At 39.0% G+C, this 27,011-nt stretch overlaps 1 protein-coding gene across 2 annotated transcripts in view; it reads left to right on the forward strand.

Moving 5' to 3' along the window:
* Positions 1-18,176, forward strand: part of LOC104596738 (alpha/beta-Hydrolases superfamily protein) — a 53,910-nt gene extending 35,734 nt beyond the window's left edge. Inside the window, exons 10-14 of one of the 2 annotated variants that reach the window (XM_010258019.2) lie at positions 2,508-2,564; positions 2,638-2,768; positions 2,858-2,941; positions 17,048-17,117; positions 17,331-18,176. In XM_010258019.2, coding sequence (XP_010256321.1) covers positions 2,508-2,564; positions 2,638-2,768; positions 2,858-2,941; positions 17,048-17,117; positions 17,331-17,792 — 804 coding nt within the window. In that variant the 3' untranslated portion in view covers positions 17,793-18,176. The remainder of the gene's footprint in view (positions 1-2,507; positions 2,565-2,637; positions 2,769-2,857; positions 2,942-17,047; positions 17,118-17,330) is intronic. The other variant, XM_088887653.1, reaches the window with a different exon arrangement.
* The last annotated feature ends 8,835 nt before the right edge of the window (positions 18,177-27,011 follow it).

The raw sequence follows: 27,011 nt of genomic DNA on the forward strand, positions 1-27,011 counted from the left end.
CTGTGGAGAATCCAGAATCTGTACCTCAAGTGCCATCAAACTCCTTGGGGGAAGATCATACTCACTCAGGTAACTTGACTCCCAATGATGGTCTTGACCTCCCTGTTGCTAATGATCTTGACCTTCCTATTGCCCACAGGAAAGGTGTTAGGTTGTGCACCACTAAACACCCCATTTCCAACTTTGTTTCCTATGAGAACATCCCACCTTCATTTCGTGCCTTCCTTACCTCCATTGACAGTATCCCTTTTCCCAAGAATGTGGCAGAAGCTCTCTCAGTACCAGAATGGACAAATGCCATGAAGGAAGAAATTGATGCCCTTCACAAGAATGGCACGTGGGAACTTGTTGATCTCCCTAAGGGAAAGGATCCAGTTGGATGTAAATGGGTGTTCCTTGTTAAGCATGGGGCTGATGGAACCGTGGAGAGTTATAAAGCTCGTTTAGTGGCAAAGGGTTTTACTCAAGTATATGGAGTTGATTATGCAGAAACCTTTGCCCCTATTGCCAAAATGAATTCTATTAGAGTACTTTTCTCTCTTGCTGCCAATTTGAATTGGGATCTACATTAGCTCGACATCAAGAATGCTTTCTTGAATGGTGACCTTGAAGAGGAAGTTTATATGGTTCAACCCCCCGGTTTTCTGGCTCAAGGAAATGAACAGAAAGTGTGCAAGTTAAAGAAGCCTTTATATGGGCTGAAGCAATCACCAAGAGCTTGGTTCAGCAGATTTCATATTGCAGTTCAGCAGAGGAGATACAAGCAATGTCAATTAGATCACACACTGTTTGTAAAAAGGGGAGAAGGTAAAATGGCTGCCCTAATAGTATATGTGGATGACATAATTGTTACTGGTGACTGGAAGGATGAAATTCAAAGTTTGAAGGGCTTCCTTGCCACTCAGTTCGAAGTAAAAGATTTAGGACTTGCCAAATACTTCCTTGGAATTGAGGTTGCCCGATCAAAAAAGGGTATCTTCATCTCCCAAAGGAAATGCGTCCTAGACTTGCTTAAGGACATTGGAAAGATTGGGGTTAAGCCAGTTGACTCTCCCATTGACCCCAACCATAAGTTAAGTGACAGCCAAGGTGAAACTCTTAAGGATGTGAAGCAATTCCAGAGGCTTGTAGGGAGATTGTTGTACCTCTCTATGACTCGTCCAGACATAGCATATGCTGTTAGTGTCCTCAGCCAGTTCATGCATGCACCTAGGTCCACTCATCTTGAAGCAGCGGAGAGAATACTGCAGTATCTTAAGAAGTTCCCGGGTGCGGGCTTATTATTCCAGAAACATGGACATTTGAGAGTTGAAATTTACACAGATGCGGATTGGGCTGGATCTCAAAGTGATAGAAGGTCTACTAGTGGTTACTGCACCTTTGTAGGAGGGAACCTTGTTACTTGGAGGAGTAAGAAGCAAACCGTGGTAGCTAGATCCAGTGCTGAAGCTGAGTATCGTGCAATGGCACACGGAGTAGCCGAAGGTATGTGGATAAAGAATCTATTGGGAGAGTTGGGTTTTCCAGTGGACAAACCCATGACTCTACTCTGTGACAACAAGGCAGCTATAAGTATCGCTGCTAAGCTGGTACTACATGATAGAACAAAGCACATTGAAGTTGACAAGAACTTTATCAGAGAGAAAATCATCACAGGCGAAGTATGCACTCCATACATCAGCTCTGAAGACCAACTAGCAAACATCTTTACAAAAGGGCTAAACCATTCCAGACACCAAGATCTCTGTGACAAGTTGGGCATGATTGATATCTATGCCCCAACTTGAGGGGGAGTGTTGACAGATGTATTGTATGTACTACACAGGTTTAGTGCCCGCAGGGGTATTTTTGTAATTTTGTAGACCTCTTGTGTTGTACGGCCAGTATAGTATAAATACAAATGCTTCACTCGCATGAAGCAGTTCTTTTGAGGCCTTAAGTCTGCAGCCTCTTCTCTTCTCCTTCTTCTTCCTTCCTTTCTTCTTCTTCTTCTTTTGCTCAACACCAGCTTATGCTGAAAACAAGTTATTCTTGATTGGGAGATCTTTCTCTGAATTTTTTAATCTTTGTATCTTCTTTGTTTAGTTTTCTATGAAACTATTTTCTGGTCTCTACTGACTAACAATAGTTTATTTATCGTACAACTAAACTAGGGGATGTTTCATGTTTCACTCTCCACTATGTTGGGAGTCATATAACGATGTTGGTTCTGTGATGTACCTACATCAATGTTATTCATGTAATTTCTCTTAATTTCCATATTTGTGTATCACATCTCTACCTTTTTCTTTTTCTTCCCATTATATGTTTTAGTTCTTCACTATATAATAACAAAGGTTTATTTGGAAAAGCTGGTAAGAAATAAATTTCTGTAGAACAAATATAGGAGATACACTTCAAGTTAAATTTGATGGTTGAAACTAGAAAATAATATGAACTTTGTTTGATATAATTGCTTCTTTTCAACTAACTTAATTTGCATGGTCACCTCCCTTGTATTTCACCAGTCACGTTCTGTTCGCGACTTTGACAACTATGCCACTTGTCTTATTGGCAAATTTGAGGTATCAATGCTTAACTAAAAGCTGTTGCATGGTATTATTTGTGATTAGCTAAAAGGAATATCCTGTTTTGCAGACTGTGGATACATATTACAGGCGTTGTAGCAGTGCTAGCTTAGTAGGATATGTATCAGTTCCACTGCTATGCATCAGTTCTTTGGATGATCCTGTATGTACTAGGGAAGCTATTCCTTGGGATGAATGCAGGTAGAATGCTCTCTTAGTTATATGTTTGAACATGTTTTTTTTGCTTGTAAGAATTTTCTTCTTTGTCCCTCATTTTACATCCTATATAGGGCAAATAAAAACATCGTACTAGCCACCACAAGGCATGGAGGGCATCTGGCATTTTTTGAAGGGGTAACTGCAAAGCGCCTATGGTACATTTTGATCCCCCTTATATGTGCCTTCCTTTTGAGTAATAGTTTATTGTTCATACAGGTTCTGTTGCATATAGGGCTGCAAGTTGGACCTGATTTTAAGAATTTCAACTACACTAGTCTGAAGTGCATTGACAATTTAGTAAACTCCCAATCCAACTTGGTCCAAGTTGCAGCCCTAGATTGTTGAATAAGATGATCAATTTTTCCAGAATCTGTCTCTTTTTGCCAAAAAATTTCCCAGAACCTTTTAATGTTGAAAGTTCAAATATGGGAGCCCCCAATATTTCAAGTAACTAATGATATTTTCTTGCCTCATATCAATTATATATTGCAACTAAAGCTCCTGATTGAATAGTTGGTTTCTGCTATGCTTTGTGAAAGACAGCATAGTAAATCTATTGTGAGGGGTGTTTTTAAAATGTGTCAATAATGGAGGGGTATCTTGTAATTTCTTTCACTTCAGGAACTACTCTGTAAATATTTTTATTTTATAATATAATAGGGTTACAGTGGGCGCCACCACTTACCCATGAGATTTCTTTCTCTTTGTTTGACTTCTCTCTTCTCTCTTCTCTTCTCTTCTCCTCCCTTCACTAAGGCTTTCATAACAGATTACGTGGTATAAGAGCATTAATCTGTTATAGAAAGCCCTAGTTTTTTTCCTCCTCCTTTTTCCCTCAGCTAAGCATTCCTTCTTTATCTGGGAGCTGCCAAACCCTATAGAAGACTAATCTGATCACTCTTTTTTTTTTCATTTCCTCATTTCTTGGTCATAAGACCAATTCTTTATGGTTGGACTGTTGCTCAAATGATGGCAGCATGTAGGAGTCTTCTTTGGATCATTGAAAGGGAAATTTTCTGCTGTGGTTGATCTGAACTGTGTATGATAGGCTGATGGAAGTCTGTTATGGTTTGAGAAGGTGTTGGAACTAACCTGTTTTTTCTCTCAGTTTACAAGGATTCCTGCCAACTGTTTGCTGTTGTTTTCTGGTTTCTAAACTCAGGTTAAAGGGATATTTTGTAGAGTTGGCCAGGTTCTGTATGTTGGAATGGACTGCAGTGATGTTATAGATATGATATAAGCGTTGCAGTTTACTGGTAAGTGCTTTGTTTTTCATATTTCTCCTCTTGGATCAACTGTTGGGAGTGTTTGGTTTGTATTTCGCCTTGGGTTGTTACAGTTGTGTGGTTGTGTGTGGCCTGGAAAGGCTTGTTTATGTTTCTTCAAGCTGCTGTTCACATAGTAGTGGTGTGTTCCAGCAATGTCTTCAGAGAGTACTGTTACTTCTAACTGTTCTTAGGGTTTGTTAGGTCTGAAGCTAGAACTGGACAGCGTAGGATTTCCATTTTCATGTGTCTCTTGATCTTCTTGATGGATTGAACTACTTGGAGTGGTGCAAGGGTGTGAAGATGTTTGTTGGAGCAAGGGAAAAGCTAGGGTACGTAACCGGGAAGACCTAGAAACCTATCAATGAAGGAGCTGAATATGATATGTGGGAGAAAGAGAATTACTTGATTATGTCTTCGCTAACATCTTCAATTCAGATTGCTCTAAAAAAAAAACTTTATGTGGTTTCAAATCTTACTTCTATGTGGAAGGATCTGGATCATTACAAGACTATTGATTGGAAGAGCGATGAGGATGCATTGGCCTATAAGAAGTTACTCTCAAGAAAGTGTGTTTGCTTTCTTGGTAGGTCTGAATCTAGTGTACGATCCAATTAGGGTTCAAATTTTAGGTGGTAAGGAGCTTCCAGGTCTTGAAGAAGTTTTTTGTTTTAGTTCAATTTGAAGAAAGTAGGAGGGAAGCTATGAATCCCATTTAGGGGGAGCATATCGCTTTATTGTGCATGGGTGAAAACAAAAAATGTTCGGTACAAAAGAAGGGAGGAGGTGACAAGGATAAGTTATGGTGCAATTATTGCAAGCAAGAAATTTGGTAACACAAAAGAGTTTTGTTGGGACTTACATGGTTAAGCCTAAGAAGCTTCAAGGGAAGTAGAATAAGGGATCTAATCAGCTAGTATTGCTTCATCCACACCCAGCTAGGATGGCCAACAACTATTGACTTAGGGTAACACTTCTCCAGTTTAGTCATTGGCTTTTGTACCTAAGGAAGGCCTTTTGAGTACTATGTGTGATCAGATTGAGTAGTTTGGGCATGTCAGAGGAAACCTTTATTACTCCCTCTACTTCTTATGCAGTGAATTTAGATAACTGAGCCCATGCCCTCCATGTTTCATCCTTCCCTTCTCAATCACCTTGGATCATCGATTCAGGGTGACAAACCATATGACTTCTAAGGTTAAACTTGTTAATGGATCCTTGTCTTCTATTGGGGGTCAAGATGTTGTTTTCCTTCCCCTTGGCCTCTGTTTGTCCAATGTTTACCATGCTCCCAAAATGCCATTAAATCTTCTTTCTATTAGTTGTATAAAAAGTCTTTGAATTGTTTAATAATTTTTTTCCTAATTCTTGTGTTTTCTAGGATTTGACTTCAGTGAGAATGATTGGTAAAGGATGTATGACAGATGGTCTCTATATTTTGGATTCTGTGGCTTTAGATTATTTGAAAGGAACCAGTTTATACAATTTCCACCACATGGCGTTTATACAATTTCGTGTTGATACTCAAATAGTGCAAAGGAGTATTTCACTAATGATGTCAATTTTTATGTTCAAACTAATGGGGTGTTACATTAGAGTTCTTGTCCTTGAACACCTCAACAAAATGGTGTTGCAGAGCGAAAGAATAGGCACTTACTGGAGGTGGTTCATAATTTACTTTTGCAAATGAATGTTTTTAAGTGTTTTAGGGCTTATGTTGTTCTTACTGTGGCATACCTGATTAACCACATGCTTACAACTATTATAATTTAAGGCCCCACATCAGTTGCTTTTCCCTTCATCCCCTTTGTTCTTTATCTCCATTCGTGTTTTTGGATGTCAATGTTATGTGCAAAATTTGTCTTCTACTTCTGGTAAGCTTGAACCTCATGCTATCCCTTGTGTCTTCATTGGCTACCCTTCCACTGAAAAGGGGTATAAATGTTATGGCCCTTTGTCTAAGAAGGTTTACATTTCTATGGATGTTTGCTTTTTTGAGTTTTGTCCTTTTTCCTCTACCTCACCTTAGGGGGAGAGTAGTAGTAAAGTGAGACATGTTCTTTTTCCAACTCATCTTCAGCCTCCTCCATCTTAGCCTTCCTCGTCTCAATTGCCTCCCTTGTCTCAGCAGCCTCTTTTGGGTTTATTTGCACTATAATCGTCACAAAGGTCAGTTGTTAGATCAGTCTCTGGATATAGGTGTCGAACTAGATGTACTTCCAATGCCATCAAATTCTCGCGAGGCATATCCTCACCCTACTCATCCTTCAGGTACTTTTGAACCCTCTCCTAATGATATTGGCCTTCTTATTTCTCTTCGTAAGGGTGTACGGTTATGTACCAAGCACCCAATTACACACTTTACTTCCACTGCTTCGTTGTCTCCTGGTTATTGTGCGGTGTGCCTTGTTTCTACTATTTGTAGTGTCTGTATTCCTAAAAGTGTTGTTGAGGCTTTGGAATTACCTAAATTGAAGAGTTCTATGTCTGAGGAGATTCATGCCCTTCATAAAAGTCACAAATGGGATCTTGTTAACCTTCCAAAGGGAAAGAATCCGATTGGTTGTAAATGGATGTTCAACGTGAAGCATCAAATGGATGGTTCTATAGAAAAGTATAAGGCAAGGTTGGTAGCTAAGTGGTTTCTCAAACGTATTATGTGGATTATAACGAAACCTTCGCACCAATGGTCAAGATGAACTCAATTTGAGTTCTTTTTTCTTTAGTTGTAAACTTCTCATGGAACCTTCATGAGCTAGATGTGAAGAATGCTTTTTTGAATGGTGATCTTGATAAGGGGGGCATGGTGCCTTCAGGTCTTGGATTAGTCAATAATTATTAGAAGGATAACAGTGGGTTAAACTAGTGTTTTAAAAGGTGTGGGAGGCGTACGCCTTAAACTAGTATTTTAAAAGGCATGCTAGAGGCGTACGCCTCTTGCGCCTCATGCACATCTGATATGAAAATGCAGAAAAAAAAAGAAAAAAGAAAAAAAAGGAAAGGAAAGGAAAGGAAAAGAAAAGAAAGGGAAAGAAAAGGAAAGGAAGGAGAAGAAAAAAAGAGAAAAGGAAAGAAAATAAAATGAAAGAGAGGGGAGGAAAAGATAAGGGGAAAGAAAATGGTTTGCCCCCTGCCCCTTCGAACTACTGTTATGCATCTTTATTCTTCTTGTCGAAGATTAATTAGTTTTATGATGTTTTTCTGAGTAGATGTTTTATGTTAGTTGTTAGATAGGAGGTGGGGACCACAGTAGTTATGTGAGTCCAAATTTTATTATGTTTTTGAGTGTTATATATGTTGTTTTATGTTTTGCCACCCTATAAGGGCATAGTTGTCTTTGTACTGTTCTATTATTTTAGTATAAATAATAAGTGAAGGGGGTGGCCAGATGTCTTTGTACTGGTAGAGAGGAATAGGGTTTTTGAGTTCTTGGCAGGGCTGAACCCTGAATTTGACATTGCTAGGTAGCATATTCTTTCTAGGGAGGGTGTGACATTCTCTCAGGCCTATGCTTTTGTCTCTGGAGAGGAGAGTAGGAGGAATGTAATGTTGAGACAGCCTGGGATTGACCAGTCAGCTATGGTTGGTACAACAAAACGTAAGCCGAATGGAGACAGGGGGAGTAGTGAGTCTAGAAGGGAGGATAAGAAGGACTTGGTGTGTGATTATTGCAAGAAGCTTAAGCATACTAGGGACACTTGTTGGAAGCTTCATCCAAATCTTATGCCTTCTCGGATAAGAAACAAGAAGGGAAATGCAAATGTAGCCACTATAGGAGATTCTTCAGCCCCTCTCTCCCAAACTGATTGGGAATCCATTGCAGTAGCAACAATGAGAACAAAATTGGAAAGGTTTGGACAGCTTATGAGTAAGAAAGATTCACCCAACTCTAGCCTTCCAGATGGACAACAGAATGCAGGAGCCAACTACACCACTTCCTTTGCACATACAGGTAGTTCATTTGCAACTGCAAATCTTGCATCTACTTCAGGTAAGGAGGGACCTCCCTAGATTATAGACTCAGGAGCATCTGAGCATATAACTAATGCCCCTACCTTTTTCAGTTCCTATCAGTTGTGCTCTGCAGCAGATGGTTCACATATGCCCATTGCTGGGAAGGGGATAGTTAGAGTGACCAATAATATAACTCTATCTTCTGTTTTACATGGCCCTAGACTTCATACCAACCTACTGTCTATTAGTTCTTTGACAAAAAATTTGAATTGTTCTATGACATTTCTTCCTCGTAATTGTGTTTTGCAGGATCTAGAGTCAAAGAAGATGATTGGGAGTGGTCGTGAGGTGAATGGAGTCTACCTTTTGAATGAGATTTCGAGACATCAGGGCCATCATGTTAGCAGCAACAGTAGTAGTGGGTCAGAGTCAGTGACCCAGATCATGCTTTGGTACAATCGCCTGGGACATCTTTCTTTTTGTTCTTTGAAATGGCTTTTCCCAAAGCTGTTTGAGTCTATTCAATTATCTACTTTGGAGTGTGAGAGTTGTTAGTTAGGAAAGCATTGTAGACAGTCTTTTAAACCAAGTAATAAAAGAAGTACTTCTGCTTTTAATATTGTTCACACTGATGTATGGGGGCCATATCAAATCCCTTCCATGGGAGGATTTCGTTACTTTCTCTTGTTTGCGGATGATTATACACGATATTCTTAGATATATTTGATGAGATCACATGATGAGGTTCCTAACCTAGTACAACAATTCCACCAGGTGGTTCTCACACAATTTGGAGTGAGAACTAAGGCTTTTAGATCAGATAATGCTAGAGAGTACTTTGAGAAGGACCTAACCACGTATCTCTTAGAACATGATGTAGTTCATCAGAGCAGTTGTGCATATACACCACAATAGATTGGAGTTGCTGAGAGGAAAAACAAACACATTGTGGAGGTGGCAAGGAGTCTTATGGTGTGTGCTTCAGTTCCTGTGCAGTTCTGGGGAGATGCAGTTCTTATAGCCGTACATGTGATTAACCGTGTTCCTTCACAGACTTTGGGGATTAAGGTGCCATTTAGCCTTCTTTTTCCAAATGGAGAGATATTTCATATACATCTGAGGGTTTTTGGTTGTGTTTCTTTTGTTCACATTCTTGGCCCTCATCGCAAGAAATTAGATCCTAAGGCCAATGCGTTTTTCTTGGGTATGCTTAGAACCAAAAGGGGTATTGCTGTTATGACCTAGTGTCGAGGAGCAAATTTGTCACTATGGATGTTACCTTTTTTGAATCCACATTCTTCTTCTCAAGTGGTTCTCTTCCGGGGGAGAGTTTTGAGGAGGAGAACTCACAATCTGTTCCTCTTCTTGTTTCTGTGGTGCCGCCATCAGTTCAGCCAGCATCTACATCAGTTTAGCCACCACCTGCACCATTAGTTCAGCCAACACCTACACCTCCAGTTTTATTACCTGAGCCACTACGGGCAGCCTCACAGCAATATTAGCGCCGGCAAATGATGGTTGACTCCACACATCCTTGACCCACACCACTCTCTGTCAGTCATTCTAAAACTCCAGATTCGGCGGATACAGTTCCAGGTATTCCTCTTGAGCCTGAGCCTGTTATGTTTTATGATGATAATGTTTCTGTCCCTAACACCATTGTTGTAGCTGATCCCACTGACCTTGATCTTCCCATTGCACTTCGTAAGGGGAAGAGAAAGTGTACAACCCACTGCATTTCACACCATCTTTCCTACAGTGCCTTATCACCCTCCTATCGTGCTTTTCTTTCTTCCCTGGATTCTGTATCTATACCCAGGAATGTTACTGAGGCTCTCTCCAAACTTGAGTGGAAAATAGCCATGCAAGATGAGATGGATGCTTTGGTCAAAAACCAAACTTGGGAAATAGTTGATCTCCCCCCAGACAAGGAGACAGTTGGATGTTGAAGTATAAGGCCGATGACAAGATAGAGAGGTGCAAGGCAAGGTTGGTAGCAAAAGGGTATACTCAGACCTATGGTGTTGATTATCTGGAAACCTTTGCACCAGTAGCTAAGATGAGTTCAGTTCGTATCCTTTTATCTCTAGCAACCACCTATTCATGGCCCTTGTTCCAGCTTGATGTAAAAAATGCTTTCCTCAATGGTGACTTACAGGAGGAGGTATATATGGACATTCTAGCAGGCTTTTATGAAAATGTTGATAAAGGAAAGGTGTGCAAACTCAGAAAATCTCTATATGGATTGAAACAATCACCTAGGGCTTGGTTTGACAGGTTAAGAGGGGCATTCGTCCGTTTTGGATACACACAGACACAGTTTGATCACACCCTCTCTGTGAAGAGGAGAGATGCTTTGGTGGCAATTCTGATTGTGTATGTGGATGATATAGTGGTGACAGGAAATGATTTGGAGGAGATTGATGATCTCAAAAAATCATTGCAGCAAGAATTTGAGATCAAAGATCTTGGTGAGCTCAAATGCTTATTAGGGATTGAAGTTGCAAGATCCAAGCATGGGATCTTCATTTCACAGAGAAAGTATGTACTTGACCTACTGTGAGAGACTGGGAAGCTGGGGACCAAACCAGCAAACACTCCTATTGATCCAAATCACAGAATTAATGGTGTGGATGGTGAATTGGTAAAGGATGTGGGGAGATATCAAAGAATGGTGGGCCGACTGCTGTATTTGTGTATGACATGACTAGATATTTCTTATGCTATCAGTGTTGTGAGTCAGTACATGCATGCACCTCGGGTTCAACATTGGGAAGCTATTGAGAGAATACTTGCATATCTGAAAAAGCACCCTGGTAGAGGCATTCTTTTCTCAAATCATGAGAATTTGAAGCTAGAATCCTATACAGATGCAGACTGGGCAGGATGCTTAGATGACAGGAGGTCTACATTAGGAGTGTGTACCTTTGTAGGTGGAAACTTGATCTCCTGGAAGAGTAAGAAGCAAGCGGTTGTGGCAAGGTCAAGTGTAGAGGCTGAGTATAGATCCATGGCTCATGGTGTCTCAGAACTTCTTTGGGTTAGATCTCTTTTGAGTGAGATTGGGGTGAAAGTAGGAGAACCTATGATGTTATACTATGACAATCAGATTGCAATCAATATTGCCCACAATCCAATTCAGCATGATAGGACAAAACACATTGAAGTTGATAGACACTTTATAAGAGAAAGGATAACAACCGAAGAAGTTTGTTTGCCTTATGTCTCTTCAGAGTTGCAGTTGACTGATGTTCTCACTAAAGGGGTGGCAAGGAACAAGCTTGAACATGATCTATGCAAGTTGGGAATGTGTGACATTTACTCCCAACTTGAGGGGGAGTGTTGAAGATTAATTAGTTTTATGATGTTTTTCTGAGTAGATGTTTCATGTTAGTTGTTAGATAGGAGGTGGGGACCATAGTAGTTATGTGAGTCCAAATTTTATTATGTTTTTGAGTGTTATATATGCTGTTTTATGTTTAAATAATAAGTGAAGGGGGTGGCCAGATTATTGCTCTCTTTTCTTTTCAACTTCTCTTCTTCTCCTTCTCTCCTCCTCTCTTCAAGAAACTACTTTCTTTCATATTTTTTAATTCAGCAAATTCCTACTCTTCTTAATATAAAAGATTTTTATTAAAAATAAAGAAAAAATGAGATCCCCCTTCCTCTTCATCCTCCTCTTAACCCCCCTTCTCTTAAGGAGGCTTATGCCTCCTTGTGTTTGGGAGGCTTACGCCTCTTGCGTTCTGAATTATGCCTCACACCTCTAGGTAGTGGAACGCCTCACATCACACCTCCGTGTTTTAAAGCATTGGGTTAAACATTCCCTAGTTGTTCATGACTGAATGGGAGCCAAGTTGATACTTCCATTAACCTTTGAAGATGTTGAAAGAAGTGGTATCAAGCTCTAATGAAGGAACTTTCAAGTGGGTAAAGTTCTTAAACAAATGCTTGGTTGGTCGTTTCGTCAACTCTGAACCAGATGTTGAAGTAGTTTGGAATTGGGCATTGACTTAATGGAAGCCAAGTAGACACTTCCAGGTGAGAAGACTAGGCGTAGGGTTCTTTCTTTTCTCCTTCAGTAGTGAAAATGACGCTTTAGATATTCTTGAGTGCGAACATGATCAAGTTTGGAGTCCAAAGTTATGACTAGGGAAGTGGAATCCTCTCGTCGGTGTGTTGAGAAACGTGGGGCCTTAAAGCTTCGTTTGGATTAATGTCTTTGGCATTCCTCTTCATTCTTGGAGTTTCCATATCATCAGGGAGATTGGGGATGCTTATGGGATTTATAGGTTCGTTGACTCAAGAACTCTGGACTGGAAGAACTTAGTGCGTGTATCTTAATTGAGGTGGAGGAAATTCATCTAGTCCAACAACATCCCTTTTGTTTCACTTTGGTGGAGAACTTTTCGATTTAAGAGTGGTAATAGAAAGAACTTACCCAGGCGGTTGACTTAATCTCCCAGTCTTGAGTAAGGAGGAAGGAGGTGCTTCTCAAGATCCCTCTAGTTCAAGAAGGCGGAAGTCGAAAAGACTTTTCATGGAGATAGTTTCGAAGGTTGAAGATGAGGGTAGTTTGGGTACAAAAAAGGGTTTCGTTTCTAGTGGAGTTGTCATGTTGGCTCTGCTGGACTTTCGAGACTTTGGAAAAGGAAGGAGCAATGATTTGGGGGTAAGATCGAACAAGGAAGAGGGGAGCGAGGCCCACTTAGTGGTAGCTGTTAGGGAAGATAGAAAGTTCCCATCTCCGCATCTTCAAGGGGTGTCTAACATCGGGGATGGAGATTCCACTGGGGCCTACTCTCCAAAGGTAGGGATTATTAAGAGGAGTGAAATTCTCTTTAAACATGCTATCAAAGGTAGGCGACCGAGTAGTCTCGTTTTGAACTTGGCTCATAAGCAAAGAAATGTCAAACTGCACAAGGGGTCGACGCTGAAGGTTGTTGAGAGACCTGCTATCGAGAGAACTTCTTCTAATGCGACATGGAGTCCTGGCTACAGCGAAGGTGCTTCTGGTAGCAACAATCAAAATTGGGGAAATTTAGTGGCGTTAGATGTTGTAAGTCCAATGGGGGACTACGGTGCGTGTTGATGTTTTGGGATCAGCTATGATCAAAGTAGCAAAGAGTTGGTAGAAGTTCTCGAAGATGCTCTTCCAAAGCAAAACTTTGATGCAATTGCCAAGGTCCCTTCCTCAACTAGATTAGATGTTTCTAGAGCAGATAGGGAGATCCACAGAGAAGCGGAGATTGGCCTGATGGAGGAGGAATTTTCTACCAACAGGTCTATTGTTGCCACCCTCGCAGGAAACATTGTTATTGGAGGTGGAGGAAGTGAATTTGTTGGTGAGGAGCTTTGTTCACCATCCCAGATCAAAGACAATGTTGTTGATTGATCTTCGTGTCTTCGAGGAGGTGGTGATCGGGTAATTAGGCGTCGATTTGGGTAGGAGGGGGGAGGATAAGAAAGATTTGATTGGGACTGAATCTGTGACACCCAAAAAGTGTCAAGGAGCCTCTGGGGTGAGACTCTCACATATTATGCATGTAACCAAGATCTTTTCCCGTCTGAAGCTTGATTTGGTTGGGTCTGGCCCTACAAAGAACTATAAAAGGGTGTACATAAGGAATAGTAAGACTTCTAAAATTTCAAAGCAAAGCCTAGATATTGAGAACTCTGGCATTGCCTCTAACTTGGGTAAGCAGCTGGGGAATGGTCATCTTGTTGGCGCCCCTGAAAAGAATTCCAATTCTGTCGTTAGAGAACTTGATAAAAGTCTTGAAAAGGTGGAGAAAACTGGTTTTGTCTCGTTCAAGGCAGTAAAGGATGTAAAAATTGGTAAAAGCTTGGGTTTGTTTTTCAGGGGAGGTGAGGATTTCGCCTTAAAAGCTTTTGAAGAGTTTGAGAGGAAGAAGGAAGAAAGCTCGAGAAAAGGGTTAATTGGAAGAGGGAGATGGGATTAAAGATGGCGACAACCAAGAGGAGGCCTTGATGGAGAAGTTTAGCTTATCTCTTCTGTTTGTACCTTTTTCACTGTTTTCTGTTGTCCTTTTGTTCTTGGCCTAGGTTTTGGTGTCAGAGGGTTTTGTTTTGCTGTGCTGTTTGGAGTCTTTGTCTGTTGTTTTCTGGTGTGAGAAGTGTCTAAGTCAGTTTTTCTTCTCTCAGGTTATTTCTTATCACCTTCCTATGTATTTCTTTTTATTTTAATGAATTTTCTCTTTACCTTTCCAAAAAAAGTATTGATAAGGAGGTATATATGGTTCAGCCCCCCAGGTTTCAGCTTCAAGGAAGTGAGGAGAAAGTTTATCTTTTGAAGAAATCATTATATGGGATGAAACAATCCCCCAAAGTCTGGTTTGAAAAGTTTAACAAGGTAGTTCAACAAGTTGGATTTTTGCAGTGTCAAGCTGACTACACATTTTTTGTAAAGGGGAGATCTTGTTGCCGTTCTGATTGTGTATGTGGATGAGATTGTGATTACCAGAAATTGGTAAGAAGAGGTTCAGAAGCTGAAAGAATTTCTAGCTTCACAATTCGAGGTAAAGGATCTTGGCCCATTCAAGTATTTCTTTGATTTAAGTTGCTTGGTCTGATAAGGGAATCTATATTTCCTAAAGGAAGTTTATTTTTGGCTTGTCTGAAAAATCACTTTGGTAGAGGCATTCTCTTTACCAAGCAAGGCCATACTAGAGTGGAGGGTTATATTGATGCTAACTGGGCTGCTTTTGTGGATAATAGAAGATTCACCACTAGTTATTGTACATTTGTAGGAGCAATCTGGTTACTTGGAAGAGTAAGAAAGGGCCATGTCTCAAGGAGTGGCTGAACTTTTGTGGTTAAAGAATCTTATTATAGAGTTGGGCATGTGGAATTTAGAGCCAGTGTCTTTATATTGTAACAAGGCAGCCATTAGTGTTGCTCATAATCCAGTTCTCTATAAGTAGACTAAGCACATTGAAGTTGACAAGCACTTTATTCATGGGAAGTAGACCTGTTCATGGACCGGGTCGGGCTGGGCTCGGGCCAGGCTTTTGCTCTTCATTAACAGAAATGTTTCAGGCCCGAGCCTGAGCCTGGCCTGACCAATGGGCCTACAACTTGGGCCCGAGCTTGAAGCCCACCTGGGAGTCTGAACGTTGGTGCCTGAGTTCGCCTCTGAGAGTGAGAGAATGGTGCCTGAGTTCACCGTCGGAGAGAGGCGACCTAGTTTTGGTGGTGCCAACCGCCAGTGCTTGAGTTTGTAGAGTGAGAACAGTGCGCCTCGGTTCGCCGGTTCTGAGAGTCTGAGAGTGAGAAACTGAGAATGAGAAGAAAAGTGAGAAGATAGAAGATGAAAACGGTGCCGTCTGGAGAGAGAGAGCTCATTGCCGGAGAGAGAGACAACGTGTCGGCCGCCGGTGCCTGAGTTCGCAAAGTGAAAACGGTGCGCCTGGGTTTGCCTATTCTGAGAGTTTGAGAGTGAGAAACTAAGAATGAGAAGAAAAGTGAGAAGAATTTAGGGTTAGGGTTAGGAGGTTTAGGAATTTAGGATTTAAACTATATAAAAGTTGGGTCAGGCTTTTTTTGACAAATCCTGAGCCTGGCTCAAAAAATATCGAGTCGGGCTTTTAGGCCCGAGGTCAAGCCCGCAAGCTAAAACTCATGTTTAAGCCCGTCCGAGGGCCGGGCCGGGCTGGCCGTTGGGCTACCCAGCCCATGAATAGGTCTAGTGGGAAGGTTGGAAGGGGTGAAATACGTATGCCATTTGTTCAATCAAAAGAGCAATTGGCTGATGTTTTTACCAAAGGTGTATCTACCTTACATCATTTGAAGCTATGTAACAAGTTGGGTATGCATGATATTTACAACCCAACTTGAGGGGGAGTCTTGTGAGGGGTGTTTCTGAAATGTGTCAATGTAGGGAGTATCTTGTAATTTCTTTCACTTCAGGGATTACTTTGTCAATATTTTTATTTTATAATATAACAGGGCACAATGGGTGCCATCACTTATCCATGAGATTTCTTTCTCTACATTTGACTTCTCTCTTCCTTCTCCTCTCCTCCCTTCAGAAAGGCTTTCTTAACATATTACAGTATCCAACTTTTCTAGGATTAGTAGATTTATAAACACGCTTAACTCAATGTAGCTAGCAGAATACTTTTTTAAGACTGCCTTTTACGAAAGCCACAACTTTTTTAATGAATCCTGCCTGATATCTTATTGATGATAGACATACACAAAAAATTAAATCTGAATTTCATTTGCAGAAAACAGAAAACTAGTAAAGGAATTTATCATGCCCTGCTATGTGATTGCATACATAATATACTTTCATTGCTCTGTTTCTATTATTTACTTTTGACTGATTGTGTTGATGAAGCCATTCATCAAGCGTACTTGTAAATTCATGTATATAGCTGTTTCAAATTCAAAGAACACTTGTCTTCCTTTATTCTTTTCTTTTCTTTGCTGCCACCTCTTAGCAGCAGACTTGTCATTGTACTCAAAATTTTATTAAATTAGATTATATCATTCGAGGACTGCAAGGCATCTCACATTTTGGTCCCAATATCATTCTTCTCTCTTTTTCTTCCCTACTGTTTTGAAATGTTTCTACCTGTCTTCTTTGTTCTTTCCTTAAACATCAAATTATTTACAAGTTCATTTTCTGAAGTGATTCATCTCTTTCTAGTCAAACAACAACAAGCCAATTATGCAAAGAGGATAAATGATGTAAAAGCCAAAAGTAAAAAGGTATAAAGTTAATACCCAACACTTTTGAATCTTGCCAAGATAAATAAATTTATACAATATCCATAACTGTTGATTAATTGCATTGCCCTTTATCTTGAATTCCATTCTATTACTTAAGTTGCTAGTTGAAATTTTGTTTTATTGTCAAATTGGACTTGTTATTTCTGTAGGGCTTCCCATCTAATGACATCCTTTATGAGTTATGATTGGAAATCCTTTTTTTGGCTTTGGAACTATTTTTCTTCTATTTCCCCATCACCCCTCATCTTCATTGACAGAAATGGTTAAGCTTTTCCTTTGTTGCAGGTGGGTAAGGGCTGTTGACGAATTCCTCAGCGTCCTATATGACAGCCCATTCATGCATAAACAAAAGAAGGTGGCACAAAACAATGTTCATTATTCTCTAGTTGGTTTGTTGAATTAACTGTTAGAATGGTAGTACATTTTACAAAAACCGATGCCATTGGACTCTTGACACAATATCCTTGAGGATTAATCTCAGTGTGTACTATCTTGTTTACTCACCAATTTATGCAATCTAAAGTTGATTTTTCAAAAATTTAATATTGTTCATTGTTTTGAATTGCAGGCACAATGTTTGGGCATGCACATTCCACAAGAATCTTCAATTGATCAGGGACCTTATGTAAATGTATTGCAAGATGGGATGGTAACCGCAGCAGGGAATGAGCAGACAGTCAACATGGTGGAGGAGTCATTTGCTGATCCAGTGGTTCATTTCAAGCAAGAAGAAATGGTCTTAGGTACAGAGCAGCAGCTTGAGAGGGAAAGCAAGACCGATTCCATACATGACAATGCTCAATCTAGTGAACAAGATAAAATGAGTGACTCGGATGTCAAATGCAATGATGACAAAACTGTTCCTGTGGAAAGATCCATAGATAAACTTTCAAGACAGAATAGGAAATCCATGTGGTTGCTCGCATACGTTGCCATCATGACAACATGGCCACTGGTAGGTGCAACTCTCCTCATTGTCTTCAGGAAGAAGATCAAAAATATCCTACCAGCAACATGGCTTAGAAAATAGGTACAAACTCCATTCTAGTTGTTATTAGTGGACATTATATGTCATGCATTCCAAATTGGGAAAAATTATATGGTGCAGCAGGGGCCAACATGCGTGGCAGGATTAATCATTCCTCATCAGATGAAAATGAAACCATTCTTGAGTAATAAGAAAAGCCCGCTCATTGAACTTGATTCCTATGAATCAGGGAGAACATTTTTTATCGTTCATATCATAAGTATTGTAAGCAGCATTTTCAGTAACAATACTGTAAACCTTTCTAGTGTATTCCTGTTCTGAAACCACCAAAGTTCATTAACATCTAAGTGTTTTATATAATTTTATAGTGTTATGCATAATTTTCCCAAGAAATCAATATACAACTTAACTAAGCCTTTGATTCCCACAACCGTGGACTTTGGTGGGAGGTTATTAGTGTGGTGCTGCGCTGTTTAAACAACCCCTATGGGGGATTCAGGCATATCAACAAACAGTACAGGTTGAATGGTAGTCTCTCATTTTATGCATTATGTCAGGCCCCTGTTCTTGAGATACACAAGGTTCAGATCTTTATGAATGCCCAAACTATATTGATAAATTGCTTGTTGAAAGGTTTAACTAAATTCTCTCATCATCTTTTAGGTTCTCCTAGTGGTTTTAATTGCCAAATATAGCTATGTTGCCAGTCAATGCCTGTCGGTATAAGTTTTCATAATAACAGTAGCCGCAAGACCATTAACCACCAGCCATCTACCGGTAAAAATTTGTTCCAGTGGATTTTAGATCTTCGCCGGTGGTCATGTATAATTATGTTGGTGGTCAATGTATGTTGGCATAAATTTTCACTACAATAGCTGGCCTTCCACTAGCAAAAAGCTATACTGACAGTTTTTTTTTGTTGTTGATCTAGGTCGTGGTTTTTGACTGTTGCCATAGAGCTTCTTTGAGTAATGAGAATGAAATACGTGTTCACAATTATTTTTCATGTTGCAAGCCACCTTAATTTTTGTATCATGTGCTCATTGTTTATTCTAAAAGGGTTCAACTATGATATGGAAAAGATATGATATCTGAAAATCTTCTGACCAATCAATTCGAATGATAAACTCATTAGCCAATTAGGTGTTATTTATCAAAATTTATGGGTGGGTTTTGATTTGTCAAAACTCTTCCCATACCATGTCTTTCCTGCATCATAGATTTTCCATATATATATATATAGTGAGAAAGTCTCCTATGTCCTAATGTTTGTGATTCGTTTCCATATATATATATATAGTGAGAAAGTCTCCTATGTCCTAATGTTTGTGATTCGTATATAATATACATTTGAAATAATAAATTTTGCAAGTCATCTCTTTTTGGTTCCTAAATCAACTCCCATAATATCATAATAAGATTAAAGTAAAATATCTATACCATCTTTTTTTACTCCTAATATCTAATAAAATTGTAGCTAAACAATATAAACGAGAAATATTTTTGTAATATTTTTTAAAATTAATTTCCAATACTTTAACAATATTTTTGAATTTTAAATCATTTCTATATTTTACAAAACATTTACTAATTATATGTAATTGGTTAATTAAACACAAGAAGTTGGATAATAATCACCCGAAAATAAATTAGTTGCATTATAAAAATATTGTAAAAAATCTTGTATACAAATTGCAATTTCCCAATCTTCTTATTCACTAATAAAACCATGGAGACTCTTTTATTATAAAAATTAGTAATAATTTCTTTATAAGGAATACAACTACATGACATGGTATATTTTGAATTCCACATATGATAAACATCTAATACAAATCCTTTATATTTTATCCCCTATTGTTCACATAAACATTTAAGTTCTTGTTTTCTTTTTCCAGAAGTTATAATATACATAAGACAAATTTTAATTTTATAAATATAAGGTGAAATAATATTTAAAGCTTCTTGTACATATAAATTTAAAATGTGACGTGAAATTGTTGGGCCAGTATGTGCCCCAACATATTTTTAATTTTAAAACATTTATAGTAGAATCATTATTACAATCATTATCAAAACTAATAGAACAAAAACTTTATTTTCGAATCTATAAATATGTAAAATATTTAAAATATTTGTAGCAATTGTTAGCCCAGTATGTAGCCATTCAAGTCTTGTAAGACTTTAAAATTCTCTTTTGTAAAAGCCAACAATCATCAATAAAATGACTTGTTATACAAATATAAGTATATAACTAATATTATATTTGGTTTAAGATTTAAATAGAAATTAAATGTTGTTTGGATGAAGAAAACAATAATCTTAGAGCATCTGCTCGAATAGTATTTTTAAACTTTTTTTAAATTGGAAATTTATAAATTCTTATAAAACTTTTTCAAGCCTAGGGTCTTCAACAAATAAAAGTGATTGTTTAGCATGTGCAATATATTTTGCTAATTCTTATCTCAAATTTTCTTGTAAATATTCAAAATTACCAAAAGTCTCATGCCCAATTTGTGTTTGAGTTCCATCATTATTGTTTTATAAATAATTGGCCATGTGTCTAGCCAAATGGCCAACGCCCCTTTGCTACTATTACTAAAATCACTTTTGTATCTCATGCAAACCGCTCTGCTTTCCCTTTCTTGAACATTTTATATTTGAAACTTTTTTTCAGACATCACTAATTTTTCTCCTGCCACCCTTAGAAGCAGCACCAATGAAGGTGGTTCCTTCAATAATAGTATCACTAACACCCTTGTAAGTCCTTTCTTAATACGAGTAGACATCACCAAAGTTGTAGGGAAAGGGATTGGGAGAGGAGCCTACCATTTTAATAAATTTTAAATAATAAAACCCTAAAAATGAAAATTAATTATCACTTACCAAATCTGCCAATCCGGTATCCCAACTTGATTTAAACGAATGAAGTTTAGAATTAGGGACTAAGGAGCAAGAGAGAGTATAGGAGTGTATGAGAATATGTGATTAAATGAGTGAGTGGTTGGAAATAATTTAATTAACCAAAATACCCTTGAAAACTATTCATTTTATAGTTGTTAGGAGAATTTTGGTCCTTTATAAAGTTAATTATTACTTTATTAATATGCCCCCAAACTAGCTATTATGTAGTTGTTGGGGGTATTCAAGTAATTTTGTCTCCCAAAGCCAAAATACACAAATACCCTTCCAAACTAGCTATTTATAGCTATTAGGGGGTATTTCTTTTAAAAACCCAAAAAAAAAGGAATATAGTCATGGGGGACCTGCTATGACTATTAGAAAGTGACCCTATGCGGCCTAAAGCAAGCCAGCTTTGTGTCATGTCATGTTGGGCTACTATGCAAGTCAAGTCATGCCAAGCTGCTATGTATGTCGTGTCATGCTAGGTCGCAAGTCATGAGGAAACATTCTCGTGATGTGTCTTCCCAGCCCATGGTCCTTAAAATCAAAGACCAACACAAACCCCATTGTTAGAGTGACCAGGTTGTGCCTTGTTCTAGTAGTAGATTTGAAGTGGTCTCTTGAGGCTCTATGACATGAACGTAATGCAATAATTCTCTAGTTATCCAAATTACTACCCTGTATTTTGAGGGTAATGGAAATTACCACCTAAACCTTCATTTGCAACAAAGACCCCCTTGAACTTTCCAGTTTTAATATAGATCCCCTTATAAGCATTCTATTAGTTAACTTTGAAAAAGACTCTTATGTGACTTTAAATTTTTCTAAATCTTCAAATTACCCTTCTACCAATGATTTTTAGGGGGTGTTTTTTTTTTTTTTTTGGACATTGAAAGGGGAGAAAGTTGGTCAATGGGACTTTGGTTCCCATTGACCAAGAATCCCATGTTCTTTTTTCAGATTATTGTTTAGACCAGGGAAAGTTTATTTTCTAGGTAAGTGATACCCATCTTTTTAGGTGGGTAAATAACTTTCCCACCAAGGGAAAAAGTTTTCAACATTTGAATGCAACAAAAATGTCCCTTTTAATAATGGATTTTTATGGCTAAAATGATCATTTTCTTTTTTACTTGAAAAGTAAAAGAACATGGGTAATACACTTACCTAGGTAAGTGTTTCCCAGGGAAAACTTACCCAAGTAATTGCATTTACCCGAATAAGTAACTTACCAAAAAGTGAATGAGGCCTTAGTTTTTTTTTGTTGCAATTTTCATTTTATATAATTTTATGGGTGGTAATTTTAGTAAATTAAGGTTATTTTCAATATGGGGATCATCCTTATCCCTGAGTGTCGTAAGGTGATGGGCAGATGTTGGAACAATAATATCTTTAATACCCCCTTTAGTTTGGAGGTGGGTAAGCAAATCTTAAACTTGCCATGAAACCAAGCAAACCATGGACTGACAAGTGACTTGGTAAAGACATCTGCAAGCTGGTGCTGGTCCTTATTGGTGATGGAATGAACCACAATTCTCTTGGTCTAAAAGTGTTGCGAACAAAATAAACGTCTACATCGATATGTTTTGAATGTGAGTGAAAAATAGGATTGGAGGAGAGGTACGTAGCACTGATATTATCGCACCATATAACTAGTGGAGAGTTGAGAGGAATATAGAACTCTTGGAACAAGGAGCACAACCAAAGAAGTTCAAAGGCATTAATAACAATGCTATGAAACTCAACCTCCATGATGGACCTGGACATCGTGGCATGCTTCATAGAAGACCAAGAAACAATGTTGTAACCCATGAATATACAAAAGTCATCATGGGCCGCCTTGTGGTCATCACTCATCAGGGCAATCCACCTAATTAATCTTCTCCTCACACCTGGCGCCTCCCACGCACATCTTATTAATTATTATTATTCACGGGAGATGTTTCCAATGCACGATGGATATGCATGTGAGGCGCCCATTTGTGAGGAGCAGATCTTGTCTCCATAATAGTAAGTAGAGACCCAAAATCGAGTGTGTATTTGAGATACCATAGGATCCGTTTGACATGTACACAACCAATGAAATTTAGTGGGACGATGCATGAATTGGCAAACCTTTGTGACAACAAATGAAAGGCCTAACCTTGTTAACCTTGTAAGGAGAATGTATTGGAGAGCATTGAGTGCCCATACTCAGATGGATTGATGAGAAGGGGATCACCACCCTCATTAAAGAGATTAATGCCTACAAATGGTGGAGTGGGCGCAAGCTTTGAATCATCCATGTGGATACTGAGAACAAAATCAAGAATGTACTTTCTTTGAGAGAGGAAAAGCTCAAAAAAAGAGGGGAGAATTTCACTGTCAAGAAATAAATGTAATGGGCAAAGATCTTTAACCACAAAGGCAAAACCCAACATAGAGACAATGGAGCAAACATAAAGAACATGAGAACCGGTGACTATTATCCCATCCACATAGATCAAAATAAATAGAGAGTACCCAACAATATGGTAGTAAAATAGCAAAGTATCAAATTGAAATGTCGAGAAACCACAAGAGAGGAGGAAGGTGGTGAGCTTGTGATACCACGGCCTGGGCGCTTGTTTAAGTCCATAAAGTGACTTTTGAAATACACACAAAGTCCAGGTGGGTAGAATCTTTGAAGCCCAGAGATTGACTCATATAGAATATTTCATTGAGATCGCTGGGAAGAGACTCATTTTGCATGTCCAATTGTCATAGGTTCCAGCCTAAAGACATGATGACAAGACAGCACAACCTGTATAGTCCTTGGCTTGACAATAGGGTTGAATGACTTAGTGTAACCCATCCCCTCTCTTTGGCTATAGCCCTTTGCTAAAAGTTTAGCCTTATAGCATTCAATAATGCCATTTACTTTAAATTTGACGACCCACTTACATCCTATGGGTTCCTCATGAGAAGCCTTGGACACAAGAGCCCATGCTCCATTATTATTCACCAAGGCATTGAAATCCTTGGACATGGCAGAATGCCATTGAAGATCAGAATTGACTTCTAAAATGGTATTGTTAGACGATTGTATGACCTTAGCTCCAATCAGAATGATATACATTATGAATTTATTGTAAATAAATAAAGTACATATTTGATTCATGTTCCTGTGGTATGTTTCTGTGTAATACCCTTAAACTGGACACTTATGAGACTCGTGTTAGGTTAGAATGTTCACAACCGTTGGATAAGTTCGGGGAAATTTATCCTACCAAGGCTGACACTGTAGTGCTGCCAAATGTTGGGGTGGCCTGTCTCAACCGCCTGGGTGAGACCCAAGGCACAAACAGTGTAGGATTAATTGAATCTTTGAAATAGAGTAGATTTCTAGTACTGCCCTGGACCTTGGAGATTGATGGGCAAAACTGGAAATTTACACCTAACCCCTAAACTCGATTATGATACTATACTAGGTGTCGAATTGGGTTGTTTTTGATATGCCAATCAGCGAGATCTTTAGCGGGGGTCAAAACCTGGGTATGTTGGGATAGTCCGAGAATTCTTCTGAGTGGGTGATCATAGTGACAGGATCAGCCCCTTTATCGGACAAAGGTAATGATCGGGGATGCACTCTCTCTGATGGAAACCAAGACTACTGGCAGCTGATTCAATCGTTGAGATTTGTTTTGCAAAATATATTTTATATGAGATATAAAAGTATATATATTACGACTTATAAACATTTGCAAAAGGTTTTAATTCCCGAGATCCATGTGAGTAGAAAATGCAGCACTGTTCCTTACAGCCAAGGGAGAGGTCCCCTCTTGTCGGGTAGTGTTTGATCATTATGGGCTGAGAGGTTAAGTGTAAGGACATTGAGGGTAATGCCTGATGGGCTAATCTTGCATCTGCCCACAGTCCCTGGGTGTCACAAGGTGGCTTGGCCCAGGGACCACTTAGGGTAAGTGTTGGGCCAATAGAGCCCATGTGATAGGTTTCAAGGGATGCACTGTCCATAACAGTGTATTCGGCCAGGCCTTGTAAGAAAGGCTAGGTTGAACCCATGTGGCTGATGTGTAGATCAATGTTTGGGTCCCACGCCAAACAAGGAAGTCCAACTGGGTAATAATTTGGAAGGCTAAGTTAGCACATAACCTTATTGGGCCTAAAGCCCATTTCAAACTAGGCTGATTTGATCCGTTAAATGAGGGGCGAATTCTGAGATTAGATTAGCAGATAGGATTGGGTTTTAACCCTATCCACTCAGAAAGTCCAGATCTGAATGTGATTCAGATATGGAAACCTCCTAATAGGATTAGGAGGGGGCTGATCTAATCTATAGATAAGATAAGGGTTTACCCTTATCATTAAAGGGAATTCTGATCCAAATGTGATTTGGATCAGCAACTTCTAATGGGATTAGGAGCTGATTCCTTTAAGCTTATAAAAGGAGGAGGGGGCGGCAGCCTTTAGAAGAGATTCATATTCACATCCTCTTCAGAGCTGAAATCACAGAAGAGAGAATTCAGCATCACTGCGTTAAATCTCTCTTGCCGCCTCCTTCTTGTCGCCGCCATATCTGCCAGTTCGATCTCCTGTTGCCAGTAGGAGTGATCAAGATTGGATCTTGATATCAATCCTTTATGAAAGGGCTGATTAGAAGAAATGCTCACGTGCCATCCAGCTGATACATGTGAAGGATCTGGTTCTTTTGAAGAACGCTGTTGATTCTGCTCCATCCTACACTGTGCCATCTTCAGTGGGAGCAGTTTTTGGTTCCTTCCTTGGGCGTGAACACCTCCATTGGGAGATACTATTTCTCCGTATCAGGTATATCCCTTTCCTACTACTTTTGTTCAGATCTGGTTCAATTCATGGTTCAAGATTGATCATTGAAAAATATGATTTTTCTAAAACAGGGAATGCGGTTCCCAATAGGATGGAGAGAAATTTTTGAAATTCGCCCATTATATTCCGCAAGATTCGGGTGTCCATATGATGGATATCTTCTCCCTTCAGTGGTATCAGAGCCATGGTTCAAATCTTGAACCGAATTTGATCAAATCTGAACCTGCGCAAATGGGCAAAAGGCGTTCTACCCGATTTGCGCAGATATAAAGGTTTTCTGGAAAATTTGTTTCCAGTTGATGGGCGATTGATCTAAAATTAAATTTTATAAATCTGATTATTATTTAGAATTTTTCTTTATAATTTTCTTGATTTATGGGTTGTTCGTACACATGGAGATCAAAACCTTGATTGGCGCAGGGAACCTGCGATTTTGCAGTTTCTTGATTATTTTATTACATTTGGTCTGTAAAATAATTTTTTTTTAATTTTTAGACTAAATGTACAGGCATTCGATCTGATGTAATTATAATAGAAATTAGGTTTTCTATTTACTTTTATTTTGGATCGAAGATGGCGGCGCAAGGAAGGAGATTTCGTAGATGGGAGAATCGTTATCTGTGATTTGCAGTTTGTGAAACTGCAAACTGTGATCTAACCTCTGGTTTGCAGGTTGGATTGTGCGAACAACCCTATCTAACTGATTCTTGTCTTTCTTTTATCAGTATTTAATTTCAGATTAATTTCTTGAATTAAATCTTGAATTAAAGATCAAACCCTAGACCCATTCGAACCAGATTGGTCCAAACTGGTTGAACCGAATCTAGGGTTCGATCAAGGCTGAATGTCAGCCCTAATTCTCCCACTAATGGACTTAAGGATTGATAATTAATTGAATGTTTAATTCGGCTCAACCTGTAAAGGCCCAGTTTTAAATTGTTAAAATTGCAAAACGCCCACTTCACAGATAAAGCTATATGGACCAAATTGATCAACCCTAATTTCGGCCCATATACCTAGATAATATTAATGGTTAATATTATGGGCTTTAAATGGGCTTTACAGTTATTAATTGATTGGATCAATTCTTCCCTGCATGTGATGTATGGATGTGTGATGTGCTACGTTCATGGGCCATAAGTGCTTGACCCATGCTGATTCGATAGTGGCTCTTGCGCACACCATGGCTGAATGCACATCATTGCCACGGTGTCCCTGCTAGTCATTGGATGACCTCCCTCAGTGATGGGCCCCACACTTCCTGAAGAGGAAACGTGTGGAATCCTAGCCGATTTGGGCCCATCGAAACCTGGCTTTATGAAAGTCAGTGGGAGCCACTTTAGTTTGACCTAAATCAAACTAGGGCGTAATTTTTCGTTCCCTCCAACAAATATAAGTGCATGTGATAGGGAGATTCATGTGATGAACTCTCTAAAGGCCTTCCATCATTAGCATGAGGATGGGTCCTTCAGTAATGATGAAACACATCAAAAAATGGGTTATCCATTTGTTGTTGGGCTTGCCTGAGTGTTTCAT

The sequence above is a fragment of the Nelumbo nucifera genome, chromosome 5 (assembly GCF_055504915.1).
Source record: "Nelumbo nucifera cultivar China Antique chromosome 5, China Antique-T2T, whole genome shotgun sequence".
Taxonomy (NCBI): domain Eukaryota; kingdom Viridiplantae; phylum Streptophyta; class Magnoliopsida; order Proteales; family Nelumbonaceae; genus Nelumbo; species Nelumbo nucifera.